Source organism: Ammospiza nelsoni, chromosome 10 (assembly GCF_027579445.1).
Source record: "Ammospiza nelsoni isolate bAmmNel1 chromosome 10, bAmmNel1.pri, whole genome shotgun sequence".
Lineage (NCBI taxonomy): Eukaryota > Metazoa > Chordata > Aves > Passeriformes > Passerellidae > Ammospiza > Ammospiza nelsoni.
The window spans coordinates 222198-239218 of NC_080642.1; the positions used below are offsets into that span (position 1 = coordinate 222198).

Consider the following 17021-nt stretch of genomic DNA (forward strand, 5'->3'; position numbering starts at 1 on the left):
TTTTTTTCTGATTGTTTAATGTGGAAACCAGAAGGAATTATGCTCTTTTGCTCCACTCTAACATAACACAAAGGAAGCAAGGGAAGGGGGGAGGGCAGTCACCAACAGTGGCTATTCTATTGTTTTCTCTCAAAACTTGGCAAAGCAACAAGCTAGACACAGCTGAAATGTGCTGGCTAAAAACTTCTCAAAACTTTCATCTGAGACAGACACAAACCATGCCTAGTACCATCATAGGGAAAGTTTGTCAAAGCCAAAGATAACTGAAAACAGGGTTGCATAAAAAAATAAAATATTAGTAATCCCTGTACATGTACAACATTACTAGCATTGCCTAAAATTCTGATTCACATGCTTTAATGCATACAATGCATGAATTACAAATTAATGGTATGCTCTAAAGGCATATTTTGGTTTGGGGTTGTTATTTTGTGGCTGGTCAAGGAACGCTTCCTTGATTTTGGTTCATATTTTTAGAAGTACATAATTTGATTTCAAAACAGGTCTACGAAAATTTTCTCAGCTCAAATATGATCTCCCATACTGGGGAAATTAGGAGTTGGAGGGCTCTTTGTTCATGAGTTTGCATTTGAGATTTTAATCCGTTCATGGCTTATTTGCCATTTCGAGTCAGAAAGAAATCCCCTTACTAACTGACTTCCCTCCATTTATCGTGATCAAAAAGCAGTCATATTTCATTGTCTTGAGGAAGGTAACAGACCACAGGAAAGGATCTGGGCATCCTGGGGGACACGAAATTAAACACGAGCCTAAATGTGCCCTTCCTGAAAAGGTGAGTGGTAACCCGGATTGCACGAGGCAAATGGAGGGGATCCCTGCCCTCTGCTCAGCACTGCTGAGGCCACACCTGCAGGGCTGTGCTGAGTGCTGGGCTCCCCGGTTCGGAAGACATGAACACACTGGACAGAGGGCAACAAAGCGCCACAAGGATGATGAAGAGACAAGAAACCATCTCTCCTAGGAGGAAAGGCTGAGAGAGCTGAAACCGTTCAGCCTTGAAGAAGAGGCAGCTCGGCGGATCCCATCCACCTGTACTAACACCTGCAGTGCCAAGGCGACGGGACCAGGCTCTCCCCAGCAATTTTAGTCCTTCTTCCCCCAGGGCTTAGCGGCCACAGAAGCAACGCTCCTCCTGTGTACCACCGCCGCTCCCGGCCTGAGCCACAGCACCCTGACACGGCGGTCCCCTCTATTCGCGCGGCGGAGGATTTTCAGCATTTTCCAGCTCCGCTCTACCCGAGAGGCACGGGAGCGGGCGCGCGGGGGGCCTGAGGCCTCCCGGAGAGGACGCGGCGTCGGCCCCGGAAGGAGGGGGGTGACGTGCGGCCGCCGCGGGAGGCCATGGCGGGGGCTCCGCCCGCGGCGCCGCGGGGATTCCTCGGGGCGGGGCGTCCTCCGGCCGCCACGGACGCGCCGCTGCTGGCCCCGCCCCTATATAAGGGGCGGCCTCAGCGCGGCCCCGACCGCGGCCGCCGCGTCTCCCGCACCGACCCGCGCTCGGGAACCATGGCAGGTCAGTGCGCGCCCGCCCGCCCGGCTCGCGCCGCTCTTCGCGAGGGCCGCGGGCCGCGCTCGCGGTGCCGCCACGCGGCCGCGGGATCGGCGCGGCGGGATCGCCGCGGCCGCGCCTATTTTAGGCAGCCGTGCCTATTTTTAGGCAGCCGTCCTGGCGGCGAGCTGGCTGGCTTCGCCTGGTGGGGGCAGGGGCTGCCCGCGGGGGGTTCGGAGCCGGCCCCCCGGGCACCGCTGTGCGGTTTGAGAGGACGCGGACGGTGCCGGCTCTTTCCGCCCCTCGCTCCGTGCTCTGCCCCACGCTCCGTCCCCTAACGGGAGGGATGTCGCCCGCGTGGCGGGGAGCAGGATGGGCCGGAGAGGCCACTGTAGGGGTACAGCGGTGAAAATCCAGCCCTCTCCTAAAACGCCGAGAGAGCTTGTGATCTATGTGCTTTTGATACTTTGCAGTGAGTACTTACGGCTCTCCGTGTACGTGTTACTTCTTTCTTCCGGTATTTTTTGTTTTTGTTGTTGTTTGGGGTTTTTTGTTTGTTTGCTTTGTTTGGGGTTTTTTTGGGGGTTTTTCTTTTTTTCCCCGATTTTCACCTAAAGTTGTCAGCAAAGTCGGTTTCATTTTCGGGTCTGGAAGCCTGCAGGAAGTGTGCCCTCCGATGCATGTCTTGATAAGATGCTCCTGTCTCTCTAGGAATCCTGTACTCAAAAAACAAATGAGATATACTAGCACCTACCTCAGAGAATAGGAGAAAAGGCAAGCACCTGTGAACTCTGGCTATGCCTAGGACAAATCTTCCAGGAGAGTTTCTAAATGATCTGGGGCAAGCACTCCAGTAACCTCTGCATGCCATGAAATGAAAGATCGCTTCCAGCTCAGACTTCCAGGATGCTAGTGGGTGTGTAAGGGCTAGCACAAAAACTCTTGCAAAGAGATATTATAGACTATGAACTGGGCAGCCAAAGAGTTCTCTGGAGTAGCATGGTTTTGTCTGGGTAAGTCAATTAGGAAGCTGGGCAACTGCCTCTCATTCTATGTGGTTTTGAGAATGTACTCTCACCAAGAGTTCATTATGTTTCAGGCCTAGCAGTGGCTGCTGTGTAAACACAAGATTCTGTGAAGAAAGTGTTGACAGAGAAGGGGAAAAGGATGAGAAGGGAGACCCACACAGCTGAAATACTTGATGTTTTGGTAGAATGGACTAGTCTTTTGCAGCTATAACTTCCATAGTAAGCAGCAACTGGTCTTGCCCAAATTGTAGCATGTGCTCATGTACTTAGAAATTGTATGGAATAGAACACTTAGGTATGATATGTAGATGATATTGAACACAGGATGATATAGAGTAGATACAATAGAAACTTTAGATATAGAATAAAACATAGTTTATTTGAAACTTTGGAAAGTTATGCTGACTTAGATGGTCTCCAGGTTGGCAAAATTAACCTCCTGTCAAGCAGTTGTAAAGTTTCCTCCTAGAGCTGGGACACAGTAGGGGGCTGCATCATTAAATTGACTTTATTTCCTTAAAGACCTTAGTGTGTGTGTGTGTGAATATTCAGTTTCAAGAAGATGAGACGGAGTAGAAGTGTACTTGCTAACAGGTCAATGAAGAAAAGATCTGTCTTTCAGTGGCAAGGTCACTTTAAGAATTAGTGCTACACTGCTAGGGGAAAAAACCCAAACAACATTCAGATGAATATTGGGCACAATCCCACTTTGTCTACACTGGATTTTTAGTGAGCTGTTGAGAGCATAGTGTCAGACTTCCACGTATTGAATGGTAACATGCCAATTACCTAGTGAAAAACCCTGTCCCATTAGGAGGCTGTTTATACAACTTAAAATATTACACTCTTGCCCTTTAAAGAAACATCAAGTTGTTCTGCAGATTTGCTGCATATGAACTAGTACAAATAGGCAGCTAAAAGTGAATTGAAACAAAATATCTTTATTCCTGGCATTATAGAAGCTTTTTTTATCTTTGTAATTGACCACTATAATCTAAATCCCTTGGGACTAGTTGGTTTTGCTGCTAAGCAAAATAGAAGTTTTTGTAGCTGGTCTATAGATCTTGCAGACCAGGTTTGCAGAGCTTATAGGCAATTATGGTACGTGATTGTCTGTTGTCAACTGTTAAGGGAGTATTAAGTTAAAAGGATATTGATGATGACTGCTTTGTGAGTTTAGGCGTTGTGCCCAAACAACAATTTTTCTGAAAGGAGTCAGTATTTTAATCTTGCTACTAGGCTTGACAGTGAGCCTTTAAGAGCCCTTTAAGAACTCTCACTCTGATCTAACCTAGTTAACACCTTTTGTAATGAAAAGAAATCAAAGTTGCTAAAATAAATTTGACTCTTGAAGTTCTTATGAAGAAACTGTTTTGTTGATAGAGTGAAAATGGATTGGTGGGAAAGACCATGCTTTGTAAAGTGATATAACTTTGAAAGGAGGTCTACATTAAAATAGCTAACAGTGAACTGAAGAGCTTTTATAAGTTACTTGGTTGCTTTTATGAGTCCCCCTCTGGCAGTTTAAAACAACATGAAAGAAGGTAAAGCTTATATAATATGGTTTCAATAAGTACTATAGGGTAAAAGAATCTGTCTTAATCTATATTTAAGATACGGCTGGAGCAGGAGATTATAGTACCTCTTTTTTCTCAAAGAGTAAAAATTATTCCTGCAAGTTCTAAATTGCATTTTGCATTACTAGTTACTTCCCATGTAAATTTTGCATTCTTGTGACACAGCTGCTACCATGGGTTGCAGAACAACTCATCTGCAAAATCCTGAGCTAGCAAAACTTAAAACTGTTGTCTAAGATATAATTCAATGCTTACTTTCATTTGAAAATGAATTGCCAGTTTTATCCTGCTTTAGCTTCAGGGTTGAGAGCTGTACCTAGAGAAACTCTACATCCACTAACTTTAGGCCAAAAGCAAGCCCACAGACTCCAAACACTTTTTGTATAATAGCATATTAGTGGCCCAAGTAGAGCTCTTTAGAATTTTGGATTGTCTCTACTTTTGGCATGACTTATTTAACCTGTGGGCAAATTTGAACTGGTGCTCTCTTAAAACAGTCTTGATTTTGTGGGTCATTTTACTGCATTTTGCCATGTGTCAAGTCACCAATAGCAAATGTAGCTATGCAAACAATCTACTTCATTGAGTCACGTAGGAAGGCCCTGTACACAGAATTAAAGGACACATCTTAGAGGTCTCACAGCAAGATTACCTAACAATACTAGGTTTCTAATGTATCTGTCTCAGAATAAAGTAGTGGATTGTGCTAACTTGACCACATTCATTTCTTTCAGACCAGTCTTTTGTGACTCTAGCCACAAATGACTCCTATGTGAAAGGAGCACTGGTACTTGGTTCATCCTTGCAACAGTATAGAACAACAAGGAAGCTGACTGCACTCATAACTCCTCAGGTCTCAGATCTTATGAGGTAAGGTCACTTACATGCTTCAGACTGCAACATTTCCTGCTGATGTGCAGATTGAAAAATGGAAGTTAACTTTCTTAATAGTAACCTTTCAAAGCTCTGGAAGCTGAACAGCTAATTTCAGCAGAACTCAACTTATCTGGAGTTCTGTAAGTTCTTCAAACATGGAACTGTTTATGTTTTGGTGTGGTTTTTTTTTTTCTTCCCTAGGATGAGTTAAATAGTCTGCAGTTAGAGCTCTAAAGCATGACTTGATACTGATATTTCTGCTAGATCTTTGCTCTTCTGTAGTCCTGCTTAGAATTGTCCGACAATGTAATATTGCCCACGCATTTGTTAGTGCTATGTGTATGCATGTGGAGGTGGGGGCAGGAAATTAGTGTTTGTTTGTTTTGCAGAAATATTCCCAATTGACATAATATAACACAAGCTCTATTGAAATCTAGTGGACACTTCAAGTTTTATCATGGGAGAAGCGAGCAGAACTGAGGTAGCACCAAGTATGTCAAATCAGCAGCTGAACAGAGGCATCTAACAAGGTCAGCACAGTACATCAAATGAAAGGAAGAGGCAACTGCTTCCTACAGCCTCCTTAGAATAGTCTCACTATGGAGTGGACTGGATTCTTTCCAAATGTAAGAGGGTAAAAAAAAGCAAACAGCGAAACAGTTAATAACTATGGGAAGTACAGATAATAAGTCAAGATTCCCTACATGGGAAGTAATTCTGAAAAGCGTTATCAGTATATAGACACAATAGAGAGGTGACTCAATTTAAAAAATGCAGTGACTTTCCCTGGAGTCTCCTGGCAGCTAAACGGTTGTATCGCTTTTAAAATGTTGCATATAGGAACATCCATTTCAGCCTACTAGGTGAGTGTGCTCTTCTAAGATGAACCTTAAATGTGCCTATGTGGTAGTGAAAGCCACCTAGTACTGCGCCCTTAGACCGGTGATACTTATGTACCTAATGGTATAATTGGAACTTGCATTTCTCACCCTGTCTCCACTAACAAATATGCCTGAAGTTCAGAAGCAGTGACCCACCAACTGTCAGTATAAAGACTGCCTTGCAAGGCAGAGTTCCAAAATTCATTTAAAAGCTCTGTGGGGCTTAAATTGTACTGGCAATTGCTAAGCATTCAAGATATGCTGAAGAACAGTAAGACTTTACTGATGTTTCCTGTTTTAAGCAGCACAAACACCTTAATCTCTTGAACTAATGGTAATTCTCTATTGATGGTAAAGCAAAGGTTGGATATCTACCAATTTCACTAAATTTCACTACACTGCCTGAAAGTTTGTCACTCTTTAGTGAATATGATACTGGTTCAAAACATTTTGTACCCACAGCCATAACTAAGTTAGTGTTGAAAAGACTTCATGGGATAAAGAAAGTTTTAGTAACTAGGTCTAGGCAGATGTCTCAAATGTCACAAATCTAGAACAGTGTAAATATTGCATAAAATTGGTCTAAGCTGCTTCAAATTCAACTACTGTCCTGCTCAAGCTAGGCTAACAGCTTCCCATTTCTTAATTGTCTGCTCAGAGTAGGTTTTTAAGTTGCTAGATATTAGAGTCTGGATGAAAAAAAACAACTTAGTGTATGACTTACTGAACTAGATAGCAATGCCAACTAAAACTTTGTGGAAGAAAAAAAAACCCAGAAGACTTCTTTGTTCCCCAAAATGTGCACATTACAAACTTTATGGCAGACAGGTGTACTTGTGTGTTCCAAAATATGCAGTCAACTCTTACTACTTTTCAACAAGAAATGTTGCCAGGTTTCCTGTTATTCCACTTCTCTTTACGGAATCTGTTGTGTGGTCTGCTGTTGGAGTAACGCTAGAACTAAATCTTGCCAATTGACTCTTCCCCAGGAGAGTGCTGGAAAAAGTCTTTGATGAAGTCATATTGGTAAATGTCTTGGATAGTGGGGATTCAGCACACTTGGCGTTAATGAAAAGACCCGAGTTGGGCGTCACACTAACAAAGCTTCACTGCTGGGAACTGACACAGTTTTCAAAATGTGTTTTCATGGATGCAGACACAATGGTAAGTGGCTGTGTCTCGTGGTACTTCTCAAAGTCCTAGTATCAGGGTTGTTGGACTTTTTCCTGTGGTTTTTTTTTTTTAAGAGTAGGGGTAATAGATGGACTAGTAACAGTAAGAATGTGTGTGCCTTTTAAACTAAATTAACTGTTATGAAGTCTGTGGGGACTATTTATGTCAAGTATTGTCTTCTGTAACATGAACACTGATAAAATAACTTCCTTTTGTGTCTTAGTGTATTTGCCAAAATCCATGAAAAACATGATACCACAATTCCTAACCTAAAAGCATTTTTTTAAACTCCTTTACAATTAGGTTTTGTCAAATATAGATGAGCTTTTTGAGAGAGAAGAGCTATCTGCCGCACCAGATCCAGGCTGGCCCGACTGTTTTAATTCAGGAGTTTTTGTTTACCGACCTTCCATTGAAACATACAGTCAGCTGTTACAGTTTGCCACAGAGAAAGGCAGCTTTGATGGTATGTATTAATTTGTATTTCAGTGTAAGTTAAACCAAAATGGTCTAACAGTATTCGGGATGGCTCAGTAACCACATACATCTCATGGGGATTCTGTATGATAGAATTCTCAATGTAACCATGCAAAAATTCTATCCTTCTCAGAAATCATTACAGTATGTAGTAAAATTACTTTTTTCAGGCTTAATGAAATAAAAACTGAGTTTGGCCTCCAGACAAACAGGTGTAGAATCATATAACGAGAAATGAAACTCCAGTACTATGCTTCAGACATCCCTAACATTCAAGGCTTCAAGGCTTGGATGTTCTATACTAACTCAAGCTGCTATAGAAAAAATAGTACTGGTCAACTTGAGAACAGCTTCAGAAAATCAAACATTTGAAGATACAGAAACCTCTTTGTATGCTATGTGATGGCTTCCTGTCATTATAGGGTGCATGTAGTAGTGCATGTAGTAGCCTTGGTTGCTTCCTACCATAGGTTACTTGGGATCCGCCACTGTACCAGGTTTCAGCTTGAGAAACCAAGTTGTGCTGCCCTGTAAGTCTACTTAATCTGTTACTGTTGCAGGAAAAGCTTATGTCCCTTGGAGACAGCTGTAGTTAAAAGCTTCACTGTCTCCTGTCACTTAATTTCATTATGTAACTACTGTGGTAGAAAGCAAAGTCTAACTGAAAAAAATATAGAAAACGATGTAAATAAGTCAACATTATCTTTTATCTTTTATCTGAGAGTTTCATTTTATGGTCTTACCTCTCAGTACTTTGTGAAAAGCAAAATATTTAGATGTCACTCCTAGTCTGCAGAATAATCCTTGTTACTGTAGGGATTCTTCTAAAGAACATTGAGCAGTTGCATGCTCAATGCTACCTAATGAAAATTAATACTGCCATGTAATAAAGGTCAAAGGTGCAAACTGATCACCAGCTATAGCAAAATCTGTAGCATAGTTCTGAATTGTTGCATTAAAACAAACAAAACCCCCCAAAACCAACTGAACACCCTGTCCTACCCCCCCCCCGAAAAAAACCCCCAACCCCCCCCAAAAGCAACCAATCAAAAAACCCCCAAATGAATAGACCTCTTTTTACAATATGCTTTCTGACATGAATGCTAAAGCCACGCAATGGTGAAACTTCCTCTGTCCTAAATGCAAAGCAATTGTTGCAGCACTTAACAGCAAAAACAGTGGGCTAGTTGTTTTGTTATCAAATTTCTAGAACTGTAATTTGTACTTCAGCTTCCAAATCTTAGTTTTTATTAATGGTAGCACTGGTCTGAGTAATGATGCCATGGAGACCTAGACCATCTGTATAAGCTACTGCTGAGCTCAGGAACTTCGTAGGGAGAAAGGGAATTGAAAATTAAATTGACCTAGAGAGTAATAAAAGGGCCTAGGAAACTTAGTAAGAGAAACCTATGAATGGTCACTGCTTCTAATAGGACACACGGATGCAAACTTAACAACCTACCAAACTATGTGTAGTTGAAGTCAAGCTGCAAGTGCCTTGTGTGCAGTAGGAGTAACTAAGGCATAGAAGACCTTCTAGAATATTTTCTAGACTGCTGCCTCCATTACTGTTGTCCAGAAATGGAAGAATGATGGCTACATATGTAGACGTCTACTCTCTCTGTCTAAACTTCACGTTTGTAGATAACAAAGAATATGTCATGCAACTACTCTAGATACAATCTAAAAGTTGTGGATAGGAAAGAAAAGTTGGGTTTTGGAAGAAATCTGGTAGTCCTGCTACCTTAAGAATGTTGCTGTTGCTTAGACAATCCTCTTGCTCTTTAGCCTGGGATCCAAAATAGTCTTGCTGTATTGTACATTGATATGTATCTGTAAATATGTAGTTAATATTAAGTACTGCCTGATTTTTCACCCTGCGTGTGAGATCCTGTTTATATAACAATACTCCTGTTGAAGTCTGAATTAGGACAGCTAGATACTGCTTTCATTGTCTGCTTTGGCACAAATGCATGCAATCTGGAAAAAGGCCAAGGATGTAAACCAATCTGAGCAAGAAAAAGTCCTGTAGAGTAAGTTAAATACATGATTGCTGCCCCCTCGGTTCTCTTATGATGGATATCAGTTTTTCAGAAGTGCTTTCCTTCCTTTACAGATTGAGAGGCAAGTCAGAGATTTGAAATTGCTGGACTGAGTCTCTGGCTGTTTCTCATTCTGCAATCTGCATGTATGCTGACAGCTGTAACAGGATACCTAGAATTTATATTTGTCAGTGTACTGTCCGTACATCTAAGTTTATGCCCAGCGTCTAGATACTTCAGCTGCAAAAAGCAAATTCTGCTCAAATGGCACTTGATGGTATAAACCTTAATACTGCCCTATTAAAAAGGCAGTAAATAAAAATCTTTTCCTGAGTCAGCAGAGGCCAATAAAAATCTTTTCCTGAGTCAGCAGAGACGGTGCTTAAGAAAATGAAAGATTAAAATGAAACATTGTCTGCTAACTAAGCTATCCACTTACCTACCCCTTAGTAATGCTACTTGTGCATGCAGTGATAGGTGAAAGAATACAGCAAGTGAAAGTCAGAGGACTCCCTTCAATCTCCTTGATAAGAGGGATTATTACCATTTAAAGACTAATTGTATTCATTGTGATAAAGAATTAATGGATGTAGATAAATAGGTTTTTACTTCTCAGTTGCTGCTTATAAACTAGTCTACTCTGGCCTGAAGGCTATATTTATTTTTTAGCTAATCTACTACTGAGATAGCAAACAACTTCAGATTCACTTAACCTTGTAACAACCTCTACTTGCAAACTAAGACATGACCCTTCTCAACACAGATTGTTATCCTCATTTAGTGGTTAGTCAGGAGCTTTTTAGTACAGAATTAGAAACACCTGTTATCTGTTAAGGAATTTGATGGAGTTTTCCTGTAATTGTCAACAAGACTACATGTGCTTTTCTTATCAGATCAGTGTGGAGGTAGATGCATCTGGCACTGCAGGTCTAACAGGCCACTGATACCCTAACTCTGTCAGTGAGATGATGTTGGTCATGCATCTGTAAGCATAAGTAATAAAACTTATTGCTGCCATTTGATCTTCTGAGCTACAGCTGAGCAGTGCTCAGTTGTACTGTTTTATTGTGGGGTGTTATTGCTGTGTTATACAGATTGAACTTAAGCTGTAAAAGAAACTAAATGGCAGAGTTTGTGAGCAGCTTCCTATCTTTAACAAAAGTAACCCCATATATACTATTTCATTCTCTGCGCTTTTGGAATATTCAAAGGGCAGAAGGTTTACAGGGTTGTTCACAAATAGGACTGTAGTGCTCAGTGCCAGACTTCGACAGGACATGATAACTGCATTACCAATTCCTGCTTAGTAAAGTGACTGAAAAAGATCTTCAAATAGCTGTCTGATGCTCATAGCCTATTAATGCTTTCTCTTTTAGGTGCAGATCAGGGGCTATTAAACACCTTCTTCAGCAGCTGGGCAACAACAGACATGAGCAAACATCTACCATTTATTTATAATTTGAGCAGCACTTCTGTATATTCCTACCTTCCAGCATTTAAAGCGTAAGTTGAAAACTTCAAGAAGACCTTCAGAGCTTACATAAACTAATTTCTTGTAACAGAATGAACAGGCATGATGTGAGCTTACACAGGTTTTTTAGAAGTAGACTGTTCCTGCCACTCAAAATACCGTAATTTCTTCTCTTAAAAAAAAAAAAAATTGAATTGATGAAAATCAAATTCAGCTGTATCTGCAGCTTAAACCACTCATCCCTGGTAATAACACTGAAGTTGAGTAAGCACATTTGACAGGTCATTTGCAAAAGAAAAAACCACTCCTCCAGTACAGGATACAGTCTAGACAAGTTCCAACCAATGGCAATAGGCTCTTTAATCAACTTGAGCTGACCTTCAGCATGTCACTAGTGGTATCCTTCCCACTTAGATAACTTGCCCTTTCTTCACTCCAGTTACTTAGGGTATTTAACAAACAGTAGTTACAGTTTCATCTGATCAACCTATACCATTCAAATAAGTGTGGTGAACAAAGATTTGTATCAAGTAGAATTCTCTCCTAACAGTCTTTCTAGACCTCTGTCAGTTCCTTAAGTAACAGCAAGATGGAACAAAGAATACAACCAACCACATATCATTGCATATTTCCTCTGTGACAAAGCCTGTATCCTTGCTAGCTAGCAGTGTTAGTGTGGCATGTGAGTAAATTGTATGTCAGAGGCAGGGTTGTTCAAAGTGTTATAACAATCCAGGAGAAAGGGGGTGGGGTGAGGGGGGAAAGAAGGGAAACTGAAGTGTTACACAGAAACTCTTTATCTATTATGAGCTACAGAAGTTGGAGGCAAGGAAAAGGGAAAGTGCCAAGTGCATAAAAACAATCTGATCTCTGAATGACATCAGGTTACTAGTGTCTAAAGCAGCAGCTGGCATTAGCAGGCCTTGCTGGCTCAAGATCAAACTATGTCTTGTGATCAGAATACTATTTGGAATCTTGTCATGCTAAAAGTGGAACACTTATTTAAAGAAATATATGCAAGCCTCAGAATGACTAAGTAGCTGGATAGCATTTGATAAACTAACATCTATTGTAAAGTAGATGTTTCCATGGCTGGCTGTCAGTCACGTCACCTTAATTTTACAAATTACTTAGTTGCCACAGAACACTAATTGGATCTGGGAGTTCTTGACAAAAAATATCTTTAACTGATTGAATCAATTGCTTAACTGAGTTCATCAGACCTTCAAAAATAGAATGCTGGAAGTGCAGCCCTTGTAAGCAACACTCCCTGCTCAATAGGTGGAACAAGTTCCCTTGGTTAGATCAGCAGCTACACTCTTGATAATCAACAGTTAGAATATAGTGAAATTTAAACCTACTGACAGTAATAGCTAAGTTTTTTGCAGCTTTGTACAGTGAGACTAGATTTCACAGCAGTCTCAGTAATCCTTTTTCCAAAGGAAAATGCCAATTCATGACAAATGCTCTCTGACTTCAAAACATTGATGAAGGACTTTTCTGGGAGATGTGGAAAGACAGATTAGTTGCTGAGGCCAGTGTAGACATAAAGCTTCCTAACAGTTGAGCTTAAATGCCCAAATAAAGTATTGCAGGTCCAGAAAGTATCTAGAAAGCAGATGCTAAAAACATTGTAGAAGCTTGGCATCTGTTGTTCTGACTGCAAGTAGACAGGATACCAAGAGTATACTTCTCTATTTGCAACAAATGTTGTGATACTTCTTATGCATTCTATTCTCTTGATTTTTGAACAATATGTTTCCTTAGAACAGCAGCAGCCCAAGATAAAGAAAACTCAGGTTTAGTACTGACAGCTAATAAAACTAAGGTAGTCCCCTTATGCTAAATCTTGACTTTTGGGGTTTCAAGTTAAAGCCCAGTAACTGACCTCTTGAAGACACTTTTTTTCATGCAGTTAAAGCAAATACTTGGCCTTTCATGCACACACAAGTCTTCATTCTGCAGTAAGTTCAGTTGTATTGAAAACATTGAACATGAACCTTGAAATATAGTCAAGGACCTTAAAATAGTATGAAACCTACAACCCCATGCAAATGCATACTTGGTTTGAATATTCTATGGCTTTTGAAACACACCCGTATTGTCTCCATACACAAAACTCTTTAACACCTGAGTCCTGGTTAAAATGACCAGCATCTGCTTAATAAAACATAAGCCAAGCTACTTGATGTTACTCTCCATTTCAGTCATATGATGTTGACAAGAAAGCCTAATGTGATACAAACTGAACTAGGTGACATAGTCACTGTTAGCAGACAGACTAGTATTGCTTGTTCACAAACTGAATCAAGCTAAAACCCAGCTCTGGAACTATAGGAGAATGACATGAATGTTGTCTCTTTCAGTGTTTAGTTCTTTACTTGAGAAGAGGTGCATCTCATCTTTACTTTTAATACAGAAGAACATACTGATAACAGCTGGGACAAAGGGAGAAGTCCATATTGAAAGTAGTTTAAATGGTTTCAAAAAGAAACAAAAACAACCCACTAACAAACCCACGCATGGTTGCCCTAAGGTTATTTAGGAAGTAAGGGTTGTCTAAGCAAGACCCTGCCGCACCAAGATCAGGAGTGTTCTGAAATGCCTTGGTTCTACAAAGTTGCTGTGTTTCAAGGACATGGTCTCCTTGCAGCAGAGCCATCCAATGATCCATTTCTACAGGGCTATAAACTGAAAGGGTAACTCTTAACACTGACTGTTCTCTACATAATACTTGTAATGCTTAACTCTCTGGCTTGCTGACTTTGGAGTAGAATCTTTTTCACTTTTAAAACCAGTTCCGATTGCAACGGCTGCTTGAGACTGCTCTCCCCTGAGCTATGGACATGACCCTAAAGACTTGAGTTGTCTGTAAGTATTTAAATAGCCCAGACCACTAGGTTTTGGCTGTATTCTGACTAGTGCAATGTAGAATTCAGCTTGCATTTTTTCCATTGTTTCACAATGCTTTCAGTCCCAATAGGCATTGGCAGTATGATAATTTAGCACTTAATCACCTAAATATTCATATTTCTGTTTTCTGGACAAATACAGAAATAACAGGTTAAAAAAAGTTATGTCTGACTGTCTAAACTCGTTTTCTAGACATATGTACAAACTGACTTCTAAAATTTTTCTGCCCAACAGGTTTGGTGCAAATACTAAGGTAGTGCATTTCCTGGGAAGCACAAAGCCGTGGAACTATACATATGACTCCAGAACAAAAAGCATAAAGGGCAACATGGATGACCCTAAAATAGTTCACCCACAATTCCTCAACATGTGGTGGGATACCTACATAGCTGATGTTTTACCATTACTAGAACAGCATGGAATTGTTAAAGAAATTAATCCAGGGGTAAATATGGTACGTGTTCTAATAATCTTGCGCATCCATACCTAAGTATGGATGACAGGTTATTTACCATTGCATCAATTTCCCTTCCCTCTGTCCATCTCAAAGCATGGGTGTGGTTTAGTTTGTGGGATGCAGGGTATTTTAGTTTTGTCCTTTTAAGCTTGGAATAAATAATACTATAAAAGAGAAGCATGCTAGACAGGTCTTGGACATGGCTGTATGCTTGCCTAAAACAAACTGTGTACATAGTTAATGTAGCACCAGGTCTTACACTGTAGTAACTTCTTTGATGTAGTAACTTCTTTAATTTATACAGAGAAGGATCTAAGTCCTCTGTGTTGCAGCTAATAAGGTTCTCAAGGAGAAGAACCCCACTTCAGCATGCAAATATGTACATACAGATCTTGCATGGTGAATCACATTGCCTAGGACAACCAAAGTAATGCTTCTGACTGTAGTTGTCATTCACAGAGTTTAGCAGCCTGCATCTGACTGTGGACTTCTTAGTCATAGCTTAGTACATGAAACAGTTTAAGTTCTCAGCCTTTCTAAGACCAAAGTTATTGACATCTTCAGATGTGCTTCTCTTGGTAATCTTGCATCTTTCTAACAAACTATTTGCAGCTATCGGGCTTGGTCTATACTCTGGCTTTCTCTTGTGGCTTCTGTAGAGAGGTATGAAGAACTGAAAATTTTCTTTTTTTTTTTCCCCTTGCTAACATCTGTAACTCTGCTTTGTTATTTTGCTAGGAAAGCTGCACAATCCCTACCCATTGGCAATGCTTGCTACTGCGCATGATAACATCAACTTTGTTGTCCCATTCTATGGCTTGTTGCGCGCTTTAGCTGCACAAAGTATTTCTATATTTTTACTCTACCTTTCCTTTTAGGCAGAAGTTACAGAGGCAGTGTCCCACGTATCAGTATCACCACTATTACCAACTGAATCTTCAGAAGAACGCAAGGAACGGTGGGAACAGGGCCAAGCTGACTATATGGGAGTGGATTCCTTTGACAACATCAAGAAGAAACTTGATACCTACCTTCAGTAGAAGTGCCTGTCTCAAACAGTGGTGATGCAAGGACTTGTTCCAGAACTAACAGCTAGAAAGGTATAGATGGTGGTCAGTTACACTTGCTAGTAGCTTGAGGAAAAACTTCTTGGCTGAAGGCCTCTGCAGTGCTACAGATGAAAACTGAGCAAAAGCTAGGAAGCAGAATCCTTGGGCCACCTATTACTGCCCAATTTCCAATTCTCCATACTAGATAAAGCCAGGTATTTTCAGCTTAAAATTTCTTCTGTTTTGATCAATTGGCTCAACATATTCTTTAAACTGGGTTTGTTACCTCACCTCATTAGGTGATTAGCATTGATTCCTTTGCTTGCTGTTTTAGATGTAAAATCTAATTCATGGGATTGCTCATACACTGGAGTGGTAGCCATTCTGCTTTACCATAAATGTATTAATGACACTGGGATACATACATGTAACAGTAATAGCACTGCTTTGCTCTTCCAGTCACAATTGCACTGAAATTTTGACCAGGTTCTTACGCACAGTGCCTGCAGCATGGCAGAATGCGTTTTTCAGTTCTGTATACTATGGGACTAGTAAACTGAGTTTTATCTGTTCCTTGCAATGTTGCACTTGATATAAAAATAAAAAGTTGTCATGCATTTCTGTCTTCCCTAAACTCTTGAGCAATTAAAAAAAGGAGCTTTAAAGCAGTCTAACTAAAATATTCAACAGGTATAAATATCCCTTAAGCTTTGCTGATGTTACTCAAGCTCTCATTAGCAAACGTCCATCTTTTAGTTCATAATTATTTAGAAGTACTTAGTCATTTGCTAGGGAGTTGTTTAGGGCATTTACATTAGTAACTTGAAGTTTGGGAAGAAGGCATCCTTCTTTCAAGTGACTGAAGAAACACTATCCCTAATGTAAGCCCTGTACACTGAACTTAGTCATAAAAACAACTGTGATACTAGTTGATTAGAAAGATTACATAGCTGCTTAAGTAACTGTACCTATCCTGGTAAGGAAAACTACTCTTTCCATGTATAAAGACAGTAAAGGAAGTGCTTTTTTTGCCACACTCAGGCTACATGTTCTCCAAGACACATGGAAAAGCAGTAAAAATAAAGCATGCTGATGACAGAAAGATTGCCTGTCATCTGTACTAAGGTTTTCTATCCTTTAGTCAAAAGTCTAAACAGAGCAAAATTAGTGTTTTTGGACAGCTGTACCTTTCACAAATCCAGAAACACTAAGAAAATATAAATTCCTTATTTCCTAGTAAAGGAGGATTTTGGTTGGTGATGGTGCTAAATCTTGAGCCTAGAGATAAAATAAACAATCAACAAGCTCTCACCATTTGCTGGTAAAGCAGAAGACATGAGTATAAGGGTTGGAATATTTTAACTTGTTTTCACTACTTAATTCCTCTATGATTTAGTTGTTCACCATTTAGAAAAAATGCTACAAGATGAGGTCCAAACCAAAGTAGCTTGTAGCTACTTAAAAGAACATAGTATCTGAACTGCAGGCTGTAACTAGCCCTTTCCTGTATGGGTTTTTCTTTTGCTGTGTTTTTTTTTTTGTTTGTTTGTTTTGTTTGTTTTTAACA

At 40.4% G+C, this 17021-nt stretch overlaps 1 protein-coding gene across 6 annotated transcripts; it reads left to right on the top strand.

The window, feature by feature from the left end:
* Nucleotides 1-1415: 1415 nt before the first annotated feature.
* GYG1 (glycogenin 1) lies at nt 1416-16071 on the top strand. 6 transcript variants are annotated; one of them, XM_059478972.1, is made up of 8 exons: nt 1416-1534; nt 4850-4985; nt 6862-7036; nt 7349-7511; nt 10941-11067; nt 14183-14402; nt 15018-15068; nt 15284-16071. In XM_059478972.1, exons 1-8 carry the CDS (start codon nt 1528-1530, stop codon nt 15443-15445), a joined length of 1041 nt encoding a protein of 346 aa, XP_059334955.1. In that variant the 5' UTR covers nt 1416-1527; the 3' UTR covers nt 15446-16071. The 6 variants fall into 6 exon arrangements, with proteins under 6 accessions (XP_059334955.1, XP_059334956.1, XP_059334952.1 ...); XM_059478973.1 differs by lacking the exon at nt 1416-1534 and adding an exon at nt 1779-2004; XM_059478969.1 differs by lacking the exon at nt 1416-1534 and adding an exon at nt 1779-1982.
* Nucleotides 16072-17021: the final 950 nt, after the last annotated feature.

Bases quoted from the DNA above. Each gene is read 5' to 3' on its own strand.
- GYG1 (XM_059478969.1), top strand. From the start codon at position 1,883: ATGGGCCGGAGAGGCCACTGTAGGGGTACAGCGGTGAAAATCCAGCCC. The intron at 7,512-10,940 runs GTATGTATTAAT...TTTCTCTTTTAG, and splicing joins AGAGAAAGGCAGCTTTGATG to GTGCAGATCAGGGGCTATTA. The intron at 15,069-15,283 runs GTATGAAGAACT...CTTTCCTTTTAG, and splicing joins CTTGTGGCTTCTGTAGAGAG to GCAGAAGTTACAGAGGCAGT.